Source organism: Limanda limanda, chromosome 4, assembly GCF_963576545.1.
Source record: "Limanda limanda chromosome 4, fLimLim1.1, whole genome shotgun sequence".
Taxonomy (NCBI): Eukaryota; Metazoa; Chordata; class Actinopteri; order Pleuronectiformes; family Pleuronectidae; genus Limanda; species Limanda limanda.
This window is the reverse complement of record NC_083639.1, coordinates 4,658,152-4,676,865: the sequence shown is the minus strand read 5'-3', so window position 1 is coordinate 4,676,865 and position 18,714 is coordinate 4,658,152. Positions and strand designations below refer to the sequence as shown.

Here is an 18,714-nt window from a genome sequence, read left to right as displayed (position 1 = left end):
CAGACTCTTGCAGCTGCCTGATAGATTTTAATACTACATACAATATTCTGTAAATGTGTGTAGGCAAATATGAAGAGTGCAAACTGTTTATTGGTGTATTATAAGAAAGAATACAATAGTTTTTTTGTTTGTTGAGAAAACTTATTTATAATCTTTTACAAGAAGAAGTAAGTTGCCCTGAAGCAAAGTTAAACAGTACAAATCTATATACATATATATATATATATTTGCTAAACATGTTCATTATAGCCTTTGTAGTAGTTGATTTAGCTAATAGTTCTCTACCACACTGCGGCTTTCACTGGAACAGAAACAAGATGCTCACGGTGTTTCAGGAAGGAAGACAACAGCCTAGGCCGTGTGTCAATACAGAAATCTATTCATACATGTGAGTTCAGCTCAGGTCACTTGTGTTCACATTTGTCCACATTTGGGACAAAGTGCCAACAAAGCTACCAGGACACCGCAGTTCAGACCAGGGTTTGAGAAAACAAACATGTCCCTGCCTGAGATGGAGTCAACTCTTTTTAGCGAGTTCCAAGTAAAAAGAAAAAAAAGTCTGTATATTTACAGTTAAAAGCTTCAGGTGGGCGGAGGTGCATGACGAGGGCTGGCTGTGTTTTTACACGACACGGCCACGGCTGTCTGTGCTACTTTAGCTTTGACTGTGAATGAAGTGATCTAATATGTCAGAGTGTGTTTATGAAACCTACTTTCTTCCAATAAGTGGTTGCACAGATAAGATTACTCAGACAACATCCCTGCGGGGCCTGCAGAATCAGGTTCACTTGTGTTGTTATGTCACCTTTATAATTAACGGGATCATCATGTTCCCTTCGAAGGCTCCATGGCCGTCTGCCAGACGTGTGGTCAGACAGTGTCCTCACCGCCTCTGATTGTGGGATTTACCCACCAGAGATCTGCTATAAGGACTCGGCTGAGCACCAACAAAAGGGAATAGACTGAATCTTAATGACTCCACTGTCTCGCGCACACACCAAGAATTTGAACCACATCTTAAGGTTTTCAACATTTATTTCAAAAGTATGAGGGACATTAATACGTACAGCTGCCATAAAACATCCTGTACTGCAAATATTGCACATGCACATGATAACACGCAGAGCCAGCATCCTCGGACCACAACAGCACAAAGGCAAAGCCATAAAAAGTCTTTTATGACTTTTACGGGAAATTCAGCTGCTTTTGCACATTGACCCTAACTATATGTTTAATTATAGTGAGCGTGTGACTTCATCAAAGAGATTCTGGACATGGATTTTCACACGTAGAAACATCTCAACTCTGTGTGCGAACAACAGTGCAAAGCAAACCTGAGCCTACAAGTTACTCAACCAAATACTAACCCTAGCAGGACTCACTGAGGAAGACACACACACACACACACACACACACACACACAAAACTGTATTAAATGAATATACATCAGGTGATTGAGAGGTTCTGTTCCACTGGTCTTTTTTGACAGGAGGCAATCAAGTAAATATTTAATTCACTAACACTGTTGCATATAAATATAGCATTTAATTTGCAAATGAAGAGCTCATAACATATAACACATTGTATAATACTTCCTAACATAACAGATTTACTATAACTCCACCTCTAACCTATATTACTTCAAGATGTCCCTTCAACAAGGACCATGCAGTGGGTAATACTTTCCATGATTATTTGTACTTTCAGGGAAACTACTGTGATATCTCAGCATTGATTGGCTATAATAACAGGTTAGGTATAGGTAACTAAACACATTTACTGGAAGATTGTATTTAAGTACTGAACTTGTACTTGACACACTGGCTATTTGCTTGTGTATTAACATGTTTAATTACATTTCAAAGAGATGTATCTTTTGCTGCATGGTAGCTGTCCCTGTTTATTGGCAGGGTTATATTTGATTAGCAAAATAAGAGCTTATGAAACGTATTAGATTATACCACACTAATAATGCAGGAAAGGGTTACTGCATGTGACAGAAGTTTTACTTAAATTAGTCATGTAACACGTTGACACAGTTTAACTGGGATTTACACTGTGAGTCACTGCGAGTGGGCAACTATCAAACAAGATCTCAAAAAAGATCAGACCTTTCTTTGATTATTTGACACTAAATATGGTCAAAACGTATGCCTCGTACTTTGTCTTCTATTATAACGTTGCTTCTCTCACATGAAAAATATGAATATTTGTGAGAACCGCAGTCACGTAAACACAAACGTTGTTTGGGAAAAGATGACGAATCATCCCACAGTCAAAAAAAAAGAAAAAGAAAAGACAACATAATATACATGGCCGAATAGCAAAAACCATTCATGCACATTTGTTAAAACAGAATCCCTTCCTGTGAGCAAGTCACACGAACATCACAGCGACTGAGCTTCAACCACAACAACATCCGGTAAACAATCACATAAAACACACAGAAGAATAAAAAGGCGGTTTTTCTTTTCTTATCTTTTTCTTCTCTCTCTCTCTTTTTTTAAATTTTTTTTTTTTTTTTTAACCGACTCGACATGGACACACATCCGTCTCACAGCGCGTGCTACCGGGAAGCGAAGTTAGCTTTCATTTCGCAAACACACGCACACACGATACGTGTTGAGAGAGGGAGAGGTAGAGAGAGAGAGAGGGAGAGAGAGAGAGGACAGCCTGCTGCGGTACAGCCTGTTCCCTCCCCCGGCCTGGCTCGGCACGGAACGGGTTACAGGTCAGGGTGTCTATTGGAACACAGTGTTCTCATCAACAGCGGCAGCGGTACAAGCTACAGTACAGCCGGAACATTGTGTTACTTTGTGGCCGCTTTCCAAGACCTGCCCTCGCTGTTACACTGAAACACCCTCCTCCCACTACGATACTCTCTCTCTCTCCCCCCTCTCTCTCCTCTCTCTCTCTTTCTCTCTCTCTCTCTGCCTCCACTGTGTCATTTGGAAGTCTGAGCCCCACGCGGCCACTTCACCGGCACGTCCAAAAAGACAGCCCCGGGATCAAGGTGGTGGAGGAGGAGGTGGAGGTGAGGAGAGAGAGAGAGCGAGCGAGAGAGAGAGGGGAGGGAGTGAGTGATAGAAGAAGAAGAGGAGGAGGAGGATAGAGAGAGAGGAGGGGAGAGAGACAACAGATCCACGTAGGGAAGCACATGGACAGAACATTTAGTTCCCGGGATGTGAGAGGAGAGAGGCTCTTGAACTGAACAGTCGCGGGTGAGATAGCAGCACGGAGGCGGAGAGAAGAAGAAGAACAAGAAGAAGGAGAATAAGGAGAAGAAGAAGAGCACGGGCGACGTGAGTGTAACACAGGTTTTTTTTCTACATCTTTTTATTATTCTCCTGACTTGATGGAGGAGTTGGTGAGAGGACACGAGGCTCCAATGGGGGTTTGTGAATTTAATGCTTATTATAATTATATATCATACAAAAGACTTAAACACAAGCATAGTTAAAGTAGCTCTATAAGAACAATTTGACTGTGTTTTTATTTTTATTTTTTTTAGTGAATGTGTCCTGTGGAAGTTGTTCGCCTTTCAGATAGAGGATGGTGCTGGGGGCATTTAAGGTTACAGCTGCGTCCCACAGGGCTGTTGAAATAAGGGTTGATAAGAGTGTGTGTGTGTGAGTGTGTGTGTGAGTGTGTGAGTGTGTGTGTGTGAGTGAGAGTGTGTGAGTGTGAGTGTGAGTGTGAGTGTGAGTGTGTGTGTGTGTGTGTGTGTGTGTGTGTGTGTGTGTGTGTGTGTGTGTGTGTGTGTGTGTGTGTGGTACTTGGCTGTGGCTCCTTGTGGCGCTTGGTGATGATGACTAGGACTTCGGTTTACATCCACAATCCCCTGAGGCTTAGGTGTATCTTCATAAAATTACAGGGCTGCATCACACACAGCTTCTCAGAATCGGTCTCTCCACATCACCCTGTGTGGATTCCTGCTCATTTCGAATAGCCCTTTCGTCACAGGAGGGATAATTCTAGCCTCCCAACAACATGAGACATGTGGGTGTCATGGTGGGCTCGGCGGTTTTGGATGCTGAGGTGTGACGTTTAGTCTTCTGACCGCCGAGCAGGGTTCAGACTGAGTCCCAGAGGTGAAATGGAACCGCTCCGGGAGTGTGTTCGATGCCAGGGACACAACTTACTGGTTCCGAATGCGTCAACACGGAGTGGAAAGGATGACCACCTCCTGTTGTCGTCTCGTGCTTTACCAGTTATAATCAATACCACAACTTAAGTTCCCTTCCCTGCCTCCTTCTTAATGCCCCTGTGATACATTTGTCACGTAAAAAAAGAAGAAGAAAAAAAAAAGCCCCCCCTCTGCTCAGTCTCAGACAATGCTGTGCCTCAGGATGTCAGTCAGTCAGGATGGTTGCTCGGGTCGTGCACAGTGTGTTCTCAAATGTTCAGATGTATGAATCAGCAGCAGAACGAGGACGTGAGGCAGTGAATGTGCACAGACACACTGGGTTCAGTCTGTGATGTGCTCTTCGCTCTCATTGTGCTCTGTTCCTGCGTCTCCCTGCAGGGTAACTGAGTTTAGGTACATGTTGCCCACATGCCGTCTTATCTGTGCTGTAACTCCTGCACACGGGTTCCCCCTCTTTATTGTGTTAATGGAAATGCATCTGTCGTGAGGGAGAGGCAACAGGACAAATTGTGAAATTGACTAATTGAGTTTACTTTTGATTATACGACTTTATTCACAATGGTAATTGGACTCAGTTTGGCTCCACTTGCTTCCTTGTCTTGTGTTGATTGTAAATGTGATACTATGGTTACCTTGACTATTTAAAAGATGCGTTTTCATCCAAAAAATTGAAGCTGTGTCGTACGTGAAGGGGTCAGATTGGTAAACACCATCAGGCTTTGCCAGCGGGGAACTGTGAATAGAAGGAACATTGTGTTCAGACACACACACACGCACGCGCGCACACACACACGCACACACAAACACACAAATGCATACACACGCACAGCGAATTACATCTAAAATGAAATCCATGAAATTCTAGAGACACACAGGACAAGGTGTATAAGCACAGAGGAGACGGACATTTTGTCCTGACTTGTGTTTGAGAGTCCAGTAAACGAACACTTGGTCTTTGTGAGTGATCGGAAATTGAAGAAGCAGGAAAGATTGTGCGTCTTTCATTAAGATGAATCTTTATGGGTTTTAAACCCGTGGGTTAAGGCACATGGCTTCAGCTCTAGCTGTTCCCAGGATCTGACCGAGAAACAAATGTTCAGTACGATGAGCTTATTGCCAGAGATTGTGCATCTCAGGCCGAGCTCTGCGGCTTAATGTTCATATTTACAGGCTCTTTACAAACTCAGTCTCCTCGGCAGAATGTCCTAATATTTGCACATGGTCGTCAAAGCCATCTGGGATGTTCTGAGAGTCAGATCGGATCGCAGAGGGAAGCATATTGAGAAGAGAAGCAGGTAATGAGAGCTGCCGTTGTCCTCAGTCAGAATGTTGGCCCGTGAGCAAAGTTTATAGCTGTCAACTATCTCTGTTGAAATATTCAGTGGCCACAAGAGTCTGATCAGCACAACCGGTCCTCTCCCTCACGTTCCTAATAAGCCTTAATGCAAATGTCAATATGATTCAAAACATTCTTAAGAGATCAATACAACAAAGAAATATTCGTACTCTTCTCTCCTCAGGCTTAATGTAACATTATGTCCAGGGGATGTGGCTGGAATTATAGGGTGGTCAAAATCTTTGCATTGTGGCCTCTTTGAGGAAATCTCTTATCTTTATTTTTAAAGTTTGGAAACACAGACAACACAACACAAAACTAAGCTTTTGTACAAATATCGTCACTGATACACTTTTTTGTTCCTGGATATAATTTTCAAATGAGAGTTGGTTTGTTTTGGGCTTGAAACCTTTGAATCTAATGAAGTGAAGAACTAAACACTTGTTTCTAGCCCATCTATATCTCATCATGAGTGATAGATTTGACTTCATGTTACTTCATAACCTCGGCCTAACATTAGCAACATCCTGACACGCTTCCAGAACAGCTGTGATCTGATGCCATGTGAGCGAGTGCTAACGTCTGAGCTGTTACGCACATTAATAATCACCGAACAGCATTTGCCAATTGCTTAACACAGCAAACCTTTTGATTGTCTGCAGACGAGATTATTCTGCCAGGGCAGACTTGATAGCGCCTGCAGCCACGTTTACAGAGAGAGCAGAAATGTGAGTCGACACATATCGCGGCTGCGATGTAGAGAGGTTAGGTTTAGCAGCTGTAGCACCAACAGGTCATAACTGTTTAACTGCTCTGGCAAAGCTGCAGGTGACACATGAACGTGTGAGACGGCAAACAGCATCTGTCTGTCAGTATGGAGCAAGAGCTGCCATTGAATGTTTGGTTAGAGTGCAAACTTGTTTGTGTTTTTTCATTAGTAAATCCTTGATCAAAATTTGACTCTAAATGTTAAGCTTTTTTTTTTTTTCTCTAAATCAGGCAAAGCTCCTGCAAAGACTTTAGGTTTTTGTCTAAAAAGAACATACGTTCTTTTAAAATTAAGGTATTAAAAATGATAGGAAAAATACATCAGGGATATATCAGCAGTACTATAGCTACCACTATATAACAATCACTATATTTCTGTCTTTAATGAATGGTCAGATTGATAATACTGTTTACCTTTTCTAAGTTTTGATAGTTCAGTATTCTAGTTAACATTTAACATCAGAGTTTTGGTTTCTTTTGTTGCACAAAATAAAAAAGAGGTTTTAAATTTCTCAAAGCAAGACATTTCAAAGAGCTTTAAATAGAGCCTGACTGACGATGGGTTTTTTGGGGCCAATGACAATTCTGACGTTAGGTTGTAAAAAAGACATAAACTGTAATGCATCGCACTGCATGGCACACACACACACACACACACACACACACACTCGGAGCAGGCTCTGCTGGACAATCTATGTGACAACACGTGTTTTTTAAAATCCTCTTTTTCAGCATCATGTATCGTAAATTAACTTTTCATATCAGCGCATATAAGAACATCATATAAGTCGATGTATCTGTGATACTTGATAGAATGAAGGGTATCATATTGGTACTGAAATTAACTATTCAAGCTTCAGTCTATTCACCTGTCTGGTATATTTGTGTATTGAAACTGTCAAATGTCAAAATATGGTTTCAAATTCCTGCTCAAATAATGTCTTTCTTTCTCTGTCTTATTATGACATTTTTTTGCAGACATAGAAATGAAAATAGAAAAGAAATGAATCAGTTGGCATCTTTATTTTTTTTATACATGAGAGTTAATTTATTGGCAGAAAATTGGGAAAGTGCGAGAAAATACAATATGGAATTATTTTTGACTGATTTTTTTACTTTTTTTGAGTGACAATCTGTCGCGGAAAGAAGAAAACTGTGAGAAAGGATAATTAGTTATGGATGTGAAGGCCGTAAAACTATCAAAAAAACTCTATCAGTAAACAGTAACACAGGCTGACAGAGCCCGAGATGACAACATATCCACACGACATCACCAGACGACATGAAGCATGATATTAAGTCATTATATCACCGCTGAATTGAAGGGTCGTGACCATATGCTTTCATCGTCTTCTTCACAAACACTGAGAGAGACGAAGAGGATCTTTTTGTGATGGCGCAGCTTCATAAGCACAGTGTTAGCGCGGTCCAGTCGAAATGGTCCCGTCTATACGCTGTTTCAACTCGTGTTAAAATGCTCCTGCAAAACAAACAGTGACGGTATTGATATGAGATTCTGTCTCAGTTCGCTCTATTAAATAACAGGATGCCATTTATAACAGGTCCATAAAGTAATAATCTTGAACAAACTGTTTCTCCAAGAATGAAGCACGTTACAAGGAGAAAAAAAAACGTTAGCAACTGTAGCCGCCGCTGCCTTTGACTACGATCTACTTTTATGTAATAATTCATCTGTAGAGGTGTGATACCATTTGGCGATATCACAGCCACACTCCAAAGTACAAAGGAAATCACTGTAATGTGGCTCTAGCAGAATAAAAACAGTAAAGGTACCTTCAGTTCAATACAAGAATTTAGAGCATGTGTCCTTAAATAGCAACGGGTTATATAATGTGAAGAAAAAGACACATTCACTGGGCAAATACGCAAATCTTGTATTGATACATTTTCCATATTGATCCTGATTTTTTGGCTCAGCTCCACTGGTTAAATTTATTTCCTGTATTATTTCCTCAGCCAAGGTTTTTACCGTCTGTTTGTTTGTTTGTGAACAAGATTACACATAAATTACGGCCAGCTATTGTAAAGGACGGATTACCACGAAACTTGGTGGAAGGATGTGGAAATGCTTCAGGAAGAACCAATGAAATCTCGGTGCAGATTCGGATCAGGGATTGAATCCATGATTTTCCTTTTTTCTTATTCATGGATCTTAATGAAATTTAAGATAACTGATATTTGAGTGTGTGCAATTTGCAAAGTTTAATTTGAGGAGACCATGGCAGGTGATGCTTGTCATTCTTGTTTTCGTTGTTTGAAGTTTTCGTTGTTTGAAGTTTGTTCTCAAAGGAAAACCTGAGTCATCATGATGTGGTATTAATAGTGCTCATTTCACTGACACATAGATGTGTGTTCACATTTTTTGTTGCAGTTTTACCGTGTAACGCCCTAGTGCAGAAATGACCACTGATCAGGATTTACCTATGGATCCCAGGTCAGCCACAGCCATATTTGCTGCAAAGGGCATTGATATAACACCCAACAAAGACCAAGGAGTCATCAAGGTATTTAACCCTTTTACATTTGTACGTCCCTACACATGACCTGCATGGTTCTTTTGTGTCTGTTGTTGCTGGCTCCTGTTTCTTTTATTTTCTCTGTGAAAATGCTGGAATTTCGTCTTGTTTGGTAGGTTGTGAAGCGTCCAGGATTAAATGGAAACCAACCGATGATTGGAGACAGAGTGACTGTACACTACACTGGAAAGCTGCTCACAGGGAAGAAGTTTGACTGCAGTCGAGATCGTAAAGAACCTTTTTGCTTCAATTTGGGAAAAGGTGAGTTCATGCATGACTGTCAAAGCCTCTTAAGGGCATAGCTGGATATTTTGGAAACATCCTCATTTGGAGAATTGACCCCACTCTCATGATTGTTAGGTAAAAAGAACATCTGGTACTTTTAAGCCCTTTTCAAATGAGTTGTGGTGTCTGTGGCACTCGGGTTTCAATGTGTTTTATGTCAAATAGCACGTTTGCCAGACATAAAGATGGGAGCAATGGACACAGAGTTGGCTACAGCAACTAGGAGTATATAGCCTATTCAAACCTATGATGCATCCAATAAAAGTTTCTGATGCTGTTGCAGGTTGGCATTTGTACATTATTTTGAAAAGGCTATAGAAAGTATTATACTATATATTCACAAACTAAATAATGAACTGAAAAAGGTTCCTCGCTGCAGGTTTAAATATTATTTGTTGGATCTGTACAAAAAGTCACAGTCAAAGTTAAAACACCAAGTTGTGGTGTAGTGTACTCTGATGTTTAAGTGTTGCAGTGGGCAATATGTTACATCTTTGTTTTTGGGAAGTTATGGACACAAGCCCCTTCATCTTGTTTCCATACTTAATGCTAAGCTAGGCTACCTGGCTGTTGGCTTCAGCTTCTTAACAGAATCTTAACTTGCCACCAGAAAGAACATTGCCCAAAATGTTTGACTATCCTTTAAATACATTTATGAATTTCTCTCTCTTTCCTCGACAAATTTTCATACATTAAAATTCCAAACTTGGCCGGTGTGTTGTTGAGGAGTCAAGGGATCCCAATGTTGACTGAGTTACCAGTTATTGTTCTTATCGTACTTGTTTTTCTTTTTAATGTATAATCTCACAGGACAAGTCCTAAAGGCGTGGGACATCAGTGTGCTGTCCATGCAGGAAGGAGAGGTGTGCACGTTACTGTGTAAACCAGAATACGCTTACGGATCTTCTGGAAGTCCCAACAAAATCCCTCGCAACTCCCTCATAGTGTTCGAGGTAGGTGTGCCATGGCAGCTGGCATTCTGTGCCAGAGATTCAGGGCTGTGTGCCAGAAAGAGTTTAGTGTTTGTCAGTCTTAGCAGTTGGTTTGGAGTTCAATTCCGCTTTTCTCACGATCTGCTTCTGCTCCACAAGTTTAACCCCTTGGAAACATTTAGTCATAAAAATGTACTATTATTTATTGCATCAACAGCTTCTATTAGCAGGTGTTCAGTGTTGAGTGTGATCATTCATCATGTCCTGTGCAGGTTCATGAGCTATTTCTAACAGAGGTATTGAATGTTGGGTAACAATAACTACTCTTATTTAGCATTTTTAAGCAGTATATAGATACGTCCTGAGAAGCAGTTTACACGCATTCTAATAAAGTTGTTAATGTTTTTATTCAGGGATAATTTTATAACTTTATAATTGGAGAGTGGAGACAAATGTATAAACAGATAATCAATCACAAAACATGTCTTCAAAGAAGAATATTATTATTTATATTATTATTATTTATTCAATTAAGAGGCAACATCATTAAAAACTTTGTTGTAACCTACAGAAGTTTAATTTGAATTCTAAAAAAGAGGCTGAATTTCCAAAGTTATCTGAATGTGGCAAGAGGTGCATTTATAAGTCTATAAATAAATGCACAAGACCATGTAATTGAATGCTGCAGTGATAACCAACATAGTCCTGGGTTTGAATATTTCTGCCAGTGTAAATAACATATAGCTTAGCTTTCAAAATGTTGCAGTAGTTATACTTGTAGACTGATGCGGAACTGCCAGAGTGGAATAAGATGTTTTTTAAAGCCACTTAAGGGGAAATAAAAGGGATACAATTGATGTTTAGTGGTTAGATAGGAGAGAGGCATCTGATTATCTAAGCTCACTACTACATTATATTTGTTTTGCCCTATGAAAGAGATATAAAGTAAAGCGTATACAAGAGTGCCTGTTTCATCCGTATTGAATCTTCATTAATCATTATTTCTTTTTTTATCGTGTGTGATGACTCCTACTTGTTTGTTTTTCAGTCTTGTGCAGAATAATGATTTAATAACTTCTTACATCAATAACAGATGGAGCTGCTCAAGTTCGAAGGAGAGAAGCTCACAGATGACGGCGGCATCATCAGAAGAATAAAGGTCAAAGGGGAGGGATACACAAATCCCAATGAAGGAGCAACTGTAAAAGGTAACAGCCGTCTTTGCTTCGAGGACAGGTGTTGATGTTGTGCCAGTTTAGCCAAACAACACCAGCAAGTTTAACAGTTTACGTCAGAAGTGAAACTGTGTCGTAATTTGCGCCGCGTGTCCCACAGTGCACCTGGAGGGGAGCTGTGGTGGTCGGCTGTTTGACTGCAGGGACGTCACCTTTGTTGTCGGTGAGGCTGAAGATAAAGGCATTCCGCTGGGAGTCGACCGAGCCATGGACAAGATGCAGAGAGGAGAGTGCTGTGTACTTTACTTACAACCAAAGTGAGTCAATTCAAATCTTGAAATGTGGTCCTTCTCCAGTTACAGTAGGAAGATTTCTGAGCGAGTAGGCGTATCGATGGCGTTGCTAACATGAACCTGGAAGAATACAAACATGTCAGTTTGAAAAAGAGGGGCCGCAAACGTAGAGGAAGCATACTGAACTGAACAGATGATGAAATCGAGAGCTTTTGGTGATAAAGGCGGACGCCGATGTGGATGTGTTTTAAAGTAAAACACTGTGTTTCCCACGGCCTCCCGCATGCTCAACCCAGACGCCACAACTTGTCTGAACGCTCTAGATATTTTCCTGTTGTTGTGAAAACGTTTAACTTGGACCGTCGCCTGCATCATTCTCCATATGTTAAAGGAAATCTCTGGAGAATGTCTGTACTTGAATTATCAAGAGCGAAATAACTTAACCAACAGAAACATCCTGTGTGATTGTTACTCAATATATATTGTTACATATTGCATTATTATATTATTAATATTGAGCAATGAAGGGATAGACATTTGGCAGTCGTGAATGATCTGAGCGCTTAGAGAAACACAAACACGTAAAGAAAATCTAGGGTTGTTTTTCGCAGACCTCATCTTATTTTTTCTCTAATTAAAAAAACATTTAACTGAAATAAAAAAGAGAGGGATTAGAATTTTTAAGAAACTATAAAAGACACAAAGTAGTGTCAAAACCACATCATAATTCCCTTAACCCCACCCAGAACAAACCTCCCCTTCATGCCCCCAGGCCAAACAATACAAAGCACTGGTGATAAGTACCAGGAATTCAAAACAGTTGCGAACCTTGCCTCAGGTTCATGCCAGCACGTAGTCAATTTACACAGAGACAAATCTCACAGTGGAAAATAAAGACACACTTACGACGAGGACAAACCATAATGCTTCTCCAGCTTAAAAGAATCTCCATTCATCTCAATGGGAAATACTTCTTCCAATGCAAGTTCTGACAGCAGTATAACTTTTATTTCTAAAAGGATGTGAAGTTTTAAGAAATGTTCTTGTGCTTTTACAGGTATGGATTTGGAAGCGAAGGTAAATCCGAGTACAAAGTTGGACCAGACAAAGACCTTGTTTACGAAGTTTCCCTCAAAGAGTTTCAAAGTGTGAGCTCTTTTTCTACTTTTCATGGTTTGATTAATATATTACATATCATATATTCTATTCAACATGTGTGTTATTTTGGGTAAATCTGCCTTAGACAAACAACTGTGTTTACTCACTTTGTGTGATTCTCACTTTTTTTCCCAAAAGGCTAAAGAATCCTGGGAAATGGATTTGATTGAAAAGCTGGATTTGGCTGGTGGAGTGAAGCATAAAGGGAATCAGTATTTTAAGGTATGTTTCCCACATGGATCATTTAAAGGCTCTGCCGGGGAAGTTGTGCTGTTGTTGCTGTTTGTCTCTCTGTCTGCTGGATTATGTAAAAACTACAAAACACATTTAATTGAATCTTGTTTGAAGAGGGGCTTATGGGCCAAGGAAAAAAAATGTCATTTTGGCAGGAATCTGGACAAAGGGGAAAATCTAGGAATCTAAGAATTTTTATATCACCTCCTTTAGTAATTTGGGGCGCCGCGATTTTCACCATTTCCTAGAGAAAATGAAGGGCACTGATATTTATGATTTTTGCTAATTTGCTAATTTTGTGCGGATCCAAATAGAATCAGGAATTATGTAATTTAAACGTGGTTTGACTAGGGGCCTGTTGGACCTTGGCAGAGGTCTGAGTGCCACGACAAAGGATTTCTCTTCTTGTTTCTAAGATCCCATTACCATCCTCTATCAGGCTGGGAGAATCTTCCAGGCCGTCATCCAGTACCAGCGCATTGTTTCCTGGCTGGAGATGGAGTGTGGTACTGGGATGGATCAGCAGAAGAAGATACAAGACGTCATTGTGACGGCCCACCTTAATTTAGCATTGTGTTTCCTGCGGATAAAGGAGTTCTCCCAGGTAGTGGAGAACTGCAACAAGGTGAGAGCAGCATGCGCCTGATGATTGTCCATTATGAAAGTGTCTCTTTGTAGCTGCTGTTCTTCTGCACATTTGCATAACCAATCTCTGTGGGTGCTCTTGTTTTGTGTGGATAAGGTGATTGAGATTGAAGAGCACAATGAGAAAGCTCTGTATCGTCGTGGGGAGGCACGTCTCCAACGCAACGAGTTCAGCCTCGCTCTGGTAGACTTTCAGCTCGTGCTTCAAGTCAACCCCTCGAATCGAGCGGCTCGGGCTCAGATTTCCGACTGTCAGAGCAAGATGAAGGAACATCACGAACAGGACAAGAAGACCTACGCTAACATGTTCCAGAAATTTGCTGAACGGGACGCCAAGGTCTGTAAAGGCGCTTTTCTGACATGTTTTATTGTTTTTCTCCCTTGCTTTTTTTCACTATAATTATTGGGAATAATTATTGCTATTGCAACAAAGTCACGCACACAGGACTGAGTCACTTTTTTATGGCCTTTTTAGGAAGTGGTTAGTTTTTAGTTCTCACCAAAACAGTTCTCATACTGTTTTATAATTTTATTTAACAAATGACTTTCTATCAAGGCCCCCATTATTTATCCCTATTAGAGGAAAAACATTCATTATGGTCGTCCTGAAGTGCAAATCAGAGAAAAACATAAGAACAACACAACAATTGTGTTTTCTTATTTGTTGTTGTGTTGTCTTATTTGCCTTTTTGTTTTATGATTATGGGTTTGTGTTATTTGATTTGCTGTTGTCTTTTCTGGTTTATAGTTGTCTTATCCCAGCTGGTTTAAAAATTGCTTTAACATCTTTCAGTTAGTTTTGATAGTAAAGTGTTGCACTGCATTGTCCTCCTGTGTATCACTGGGCTTTCCTTAGTGATACACTTCTGACCTCTAGTGGTGATTGACGTACTTTTTGACACAACATGTCACTAAAACAACTTATGGATATTAACATCCAATCATATGTATATATTTCAATTATTTCAATTGATTTGACTGAGGTCACACTTTAAATTTTTAATTGATTGAATATTTAAGTGGATTCTCAAGAAGTTTTACACTTGTCTTTCATACAGAGTGGGAGACCGAAGAGGAGGCGGAATGACAGCACGAGGAGCAGCATGAACGGAGAAGTGGGAATCAAACGGCGGCGGAGTAGTCAGGACCGCCCGTCGTACCAGTGACACTTGAAAGGGGAGAAAAGACAAGCCTTGCTTCTGCTTTCCAAGCCCAGGCAGCAGAGGCAAGGACAAAGTCAAATAAAAGCCTCTAATCCAAACCTCTTTATCCCAAAATCCAGCGTCACCATTTCTGCATATAAAACAGAGTGTAAGCAGGAACATTTCCAAGCCAAACAGCGTCTCTCCTGTCACATGGACTGTGCTACTGCCAGGACGCTCATCCCTGTGGATTTAGTGCAGCAGAATCAGTGAATTAAGATTTGGTGAGCTCTTCTAGCCCCATTAAAATATATCAAGTTTCTCCAGAAACACAGAGGAGTTCCACTTCCCTTGTCTTTAGGCTGTGTAGTGCTGAGATGTGCCTCGACAGTGTGTTTCTGATTCCAAAACTGCACTGTCAGACTTATATTTGGTATTAAGCCTTTTCTTGGGCAGCTGCATGCATGTGTCACAAGATGTTTGGGATTCAGACTTGAAACTTTGCAATTTATTTTTTATTTTTTATGTGCACTATGTACTTTGGATATAAGGTAAAAACATCCCGATAGATCACTGTTGTGTTAAAGGAGAACACGATAAATTCTAAGACGTAAGAAAAGTAAATAACCATCAATGTTTTGCTTCGACATTGAGTATAGACATTCAAACAAGCCTGAAATCATTTAATGATGGGAAATACCGAAAAAAGACAAATCAAGAACTTACCAAAATTAAAATCTCCTTCACCCACGAACGTTCAATATCGTGAGAAATAAACAGAAATGTTCCTCCTCGTGTTTCCAATCAGCAAACAGCAGAAGCAGAGACGAGAGACTGAAAAAAGCACAAACTACTAACATATTTACTGTGTTTAGTAAGCGACTACATATAAAGGTAAAATATTTTTTTAATGCCTATAAAAGAACTGTTAGCAAGATTATTTATAGAAATACAATTCAAATTTAGCAGTTTGTTTTTGGGCAAGAACGAGGCATTGTTTCTGGCTTGAGTTAGACCACGGTTGTGCATGCACTAAAATAAGTTATTCATGAATACATGCATGATGGGCCATTATTCATTTGTTGTACTGTTATATTTTGTCTCTAAAACCCAGAAGATAGTAAAAACAGCAGATGATAGACGTCTATGGGCATGATAACAGAAAAAACAAACATAATCTATATGGACTGATTACAATTTAAACCGAAGGCAGCTTAAAAAATCCTTAATCAAAATTAAGCGCAACTGTAAAATGATATATATATATATATATGTTGATCTATCGGCTAACAGCACAGCAATGATTGTCAGCGCACACACACTTTTAATAAAACAAGTGAACACATGCTGCTTTACCTTTACTGTCAGAAAAATGTATCATCTGTTTCAATCTTACCTCGAAGAGAAGGCATTTGATAATGAAATCAGCCCCAACCCCCGGTGTTGTGTCTGACAGGGCGGCCCCCCCGGTGTTGTCTGTGTGCGTGCAGGCGGAAGACGGACACACAAATTACAACTAAGCTTTAAAATCTTCAGAACCACAGTTTTACTCTCAGTCTTTCAGAAATTTCAGCATTTTCTTTCAACTCTGGTAATGTGATCAACTCCATAATTTCACATCGGTGCCGTTCTTTTGTTTTTGCCTCAGTCCCAGAAAAGGTGTCTCTTGATTTCACTGCATCTATTTTGTGTTTTATTTTAATTTTATTTTTTTTAAACGTGTGAATGTCAGTGGATAGTGGACAATGATGCACTTTGGTGACAGTAAAACCAACACTTATCTTTCATGAAAATGTCTGGATCAAATCCGGACAATAATCTCAAGCTGTTTTATAATGATCGGTTGGTTCAGAATGAAAACCTTAGCTGTCTTAAATATTTTGTGTAAAATGTCAACCGTGTGTATGTGTGTGTGTTTAATATATATTGTTGTATGCTAGCAAGGTTTTCAAACTGCTTGTTGCTAAATGTTTTCAAGTACTGCTGGCTCTGAACATTCAAACATTTTGTACAGTGGAAATGAGCATGAAGTACTTTTTTCCTTAGGCGATCATACAGACTATTTATCCCCCTCTGTCGACTGCAGATAGATTTACAGGCCTCTTACTGCTACTTTCATCACTTTGTAAATTTCAGGAATATTTTTGGGGAGCTTTGACAACAACAAGCAGGATAACATGCAGTGGGTTCAACTGCAGCCTGACTGATGTGAGCTTGGTTTTATTAGAAAGTGAAGTGTTACTGTTTGTCATATCAAATGTTTAAAATGTATTCAAAAGATCATTGCCCTGTACAGCAAAGTGTGAGCGTTGTTTTAAACCAGCATTTATGCAAAAGAAATATTTTCAGACAAAAAAAAACAAGGTACCTTTGTTCATGTCTTCTTTATATAGTTTTTATTTTTTTGCACCTTGAAAGCATTAAATAAATGCAAGAGTTGCATTTAAAGAAATATGTTATTATTTAAGTTACAGGCCACTATTTTACTGTAAAATATCTTCAGACATTGGTTTTGCCATTACAGCAATATTGCCATAGATATTGTTAAATATGAAAAAACACAAAGGAGTTTTTGAGAGAAAGAGATGAAATCTAAAAGAAATTGAGTATGAGTTGAAGTGTAGACTAACCGAACTATCCAATATATAATGGCCATTTTCTTAATTGCTTGATTTTACATCTCTTTCCTGAAATATCACATTTATTGGTCTAGATGCAATTGTATTATAACAAATATAAATTAAAGTTGTATTCTTTCATCACTGTATTTTAATGGTACGAATATTCCAACTTTAATACAAACTTTTGACATTGCAGATCTTAAACATAGACAGTTGTTCTCATTCAGGTTTAACCCATTGCTCCTCTCCGGTCATGTGTACAAGCCAATCTAAGATGCAGATGCATGAAGTTTGGGCGGCTGTGGCTGAGGTGGTAAAGAGTTCAATCATCCTCAGTCATCCCCATCTGCATGCTGAAGTGTCCTTGGGCAAGATACTGAACTCCTAAACGGCCCCTCATAGATGTTGAATGCATTAATTGTAAGTCGCTTTGGATAAAAGCGTTCGCCAAATGACATGTTATAATAAAAAAAGTGTATTACTTTTCCAAAACCTGCAATAACATACTATTGGCCACTTGGGGGCAGCTGAAACAAAGTGTGAACACACAAGTGACATAACTTCACCTCTTAAGTTGATTAGGGGTCAAACAATATGTGGTTTAAGTCTAATACTGATGTTGATTATTAATAATCAGGACAACCGATTGAAACCCGACATACATTTGCAGTAAGAATAAAAATCTAGGTGTCAAAATTTTGAATAATAGAAATCCGAACTAAAACCTACCATGGGCACCTTTATATTAATAGGCGATAAACTAAATAATAATAACTGACAATAACACTAACACACAAAATGCATCCTCCAACAGGATTGTACAGTTAAATCAACAACTCTAATCCGAATAAAAACTAAATATTGTAACCTTGAGTGGAGAATGTTTCGTAATTAGTGTTTCTAATGAACTGCCAACTGATAGCCACTGGTTTAAAAATGGTGACACATCAGGTGGCTGCTCTGCTGCTTCTGCGAATCGACAGTTCATCATCATTGACAGAAAACAAGGAATTCTCCAATTTATCTAACTATTTTAAACAATAATCAATCAGGCTGGCTGTCAAAAGCACCTTGTGAGATTGTTTTCATGGCTGTGTAACTGATGCCTGCTATTGTAGTTGATCAGAAAATTAGACTGCCGAAATGTGTTCATGCATTTCATGACCTAATGTTTTGTGCTCATGGGTCTGAATCACAAAAAAACAGTCATTGTAGAATTAGTCTACATTTTATTAGTCAACATTTTATTTTTTAACATTTCTATACAAAACAAAATGATCATGAAACAACCTTTCTCCCAAGCAACAAAAACTATTATTATTATTATAATGAATTTTAAAAAAAAAGGTAATGTGATACTGCTATTCGACCTGAATTACTATTTGATTTCATCACCATAATGCTAACATTCAGTTTGATCAGATAGGTGAAAATAAATCAA

At 39.3% G+C, this 18,714-nt stretch overlaps 1 protein-coding gene across 1 annotated transcript; it reads left to right on the top strand.

The window, feature by feature from the left end:
- Positions 1-2,897: 2,897 nt before the first annotated feature.
- fkbp5 (FKBP prolyl isomerase 5) lies at positions 2,898-18,146 on the top strand. Its single transcript, XM_061069975.1, has 11 exons — positions 2,898-3,302; positions 8,644-8,776; positions 8,905-9,049; positions 9,884-10,026; positions 11,099-11,213; positions 11,341-11,497; positions 12,531-12,621; positions 12,770-12,853; positions 13,305-13,490; positions 13,608-13,847; positions 14,569-18,146. The coding sequence occupies exons 2-11, from the start codon at positions 8,672-8,674 to the stop codon at positions 14,674-14,676; spliced, it is 1,374 nt and encodes a 457-aa protein (XP_060925958.1). The 5' UTR covers positions 2,898-3,302; positions 8,644-8,671; the 3' UTR covers positions 14,677-18,146.
- Positions 18,147-18,714: the final 568 nt, after the last annotated feature.

Coding starts and splice junctions, on each gene's coding strand:
- fkbp5 (XM_061069975.1), top strand. CDS start 8,672: ATGACCACTGATCAGGATTTACCTATGGATCCCAGGTCAGCCACAGCC. Junction 9,050..9,883: donor TTGCTTCAATTTGGGAAAAG/GTGAGTTCATGC, acceptor ATAATCTCACAG/GACAAGTCCTAAAGGCGTGG. Junction 12,854..13,304: donor AAGGGAATCAGTATTTTAAG/GTATGTTTCCCA, acceptor ATCCTCTATCAG/GCTGGGAGAATCTTCCAGGC.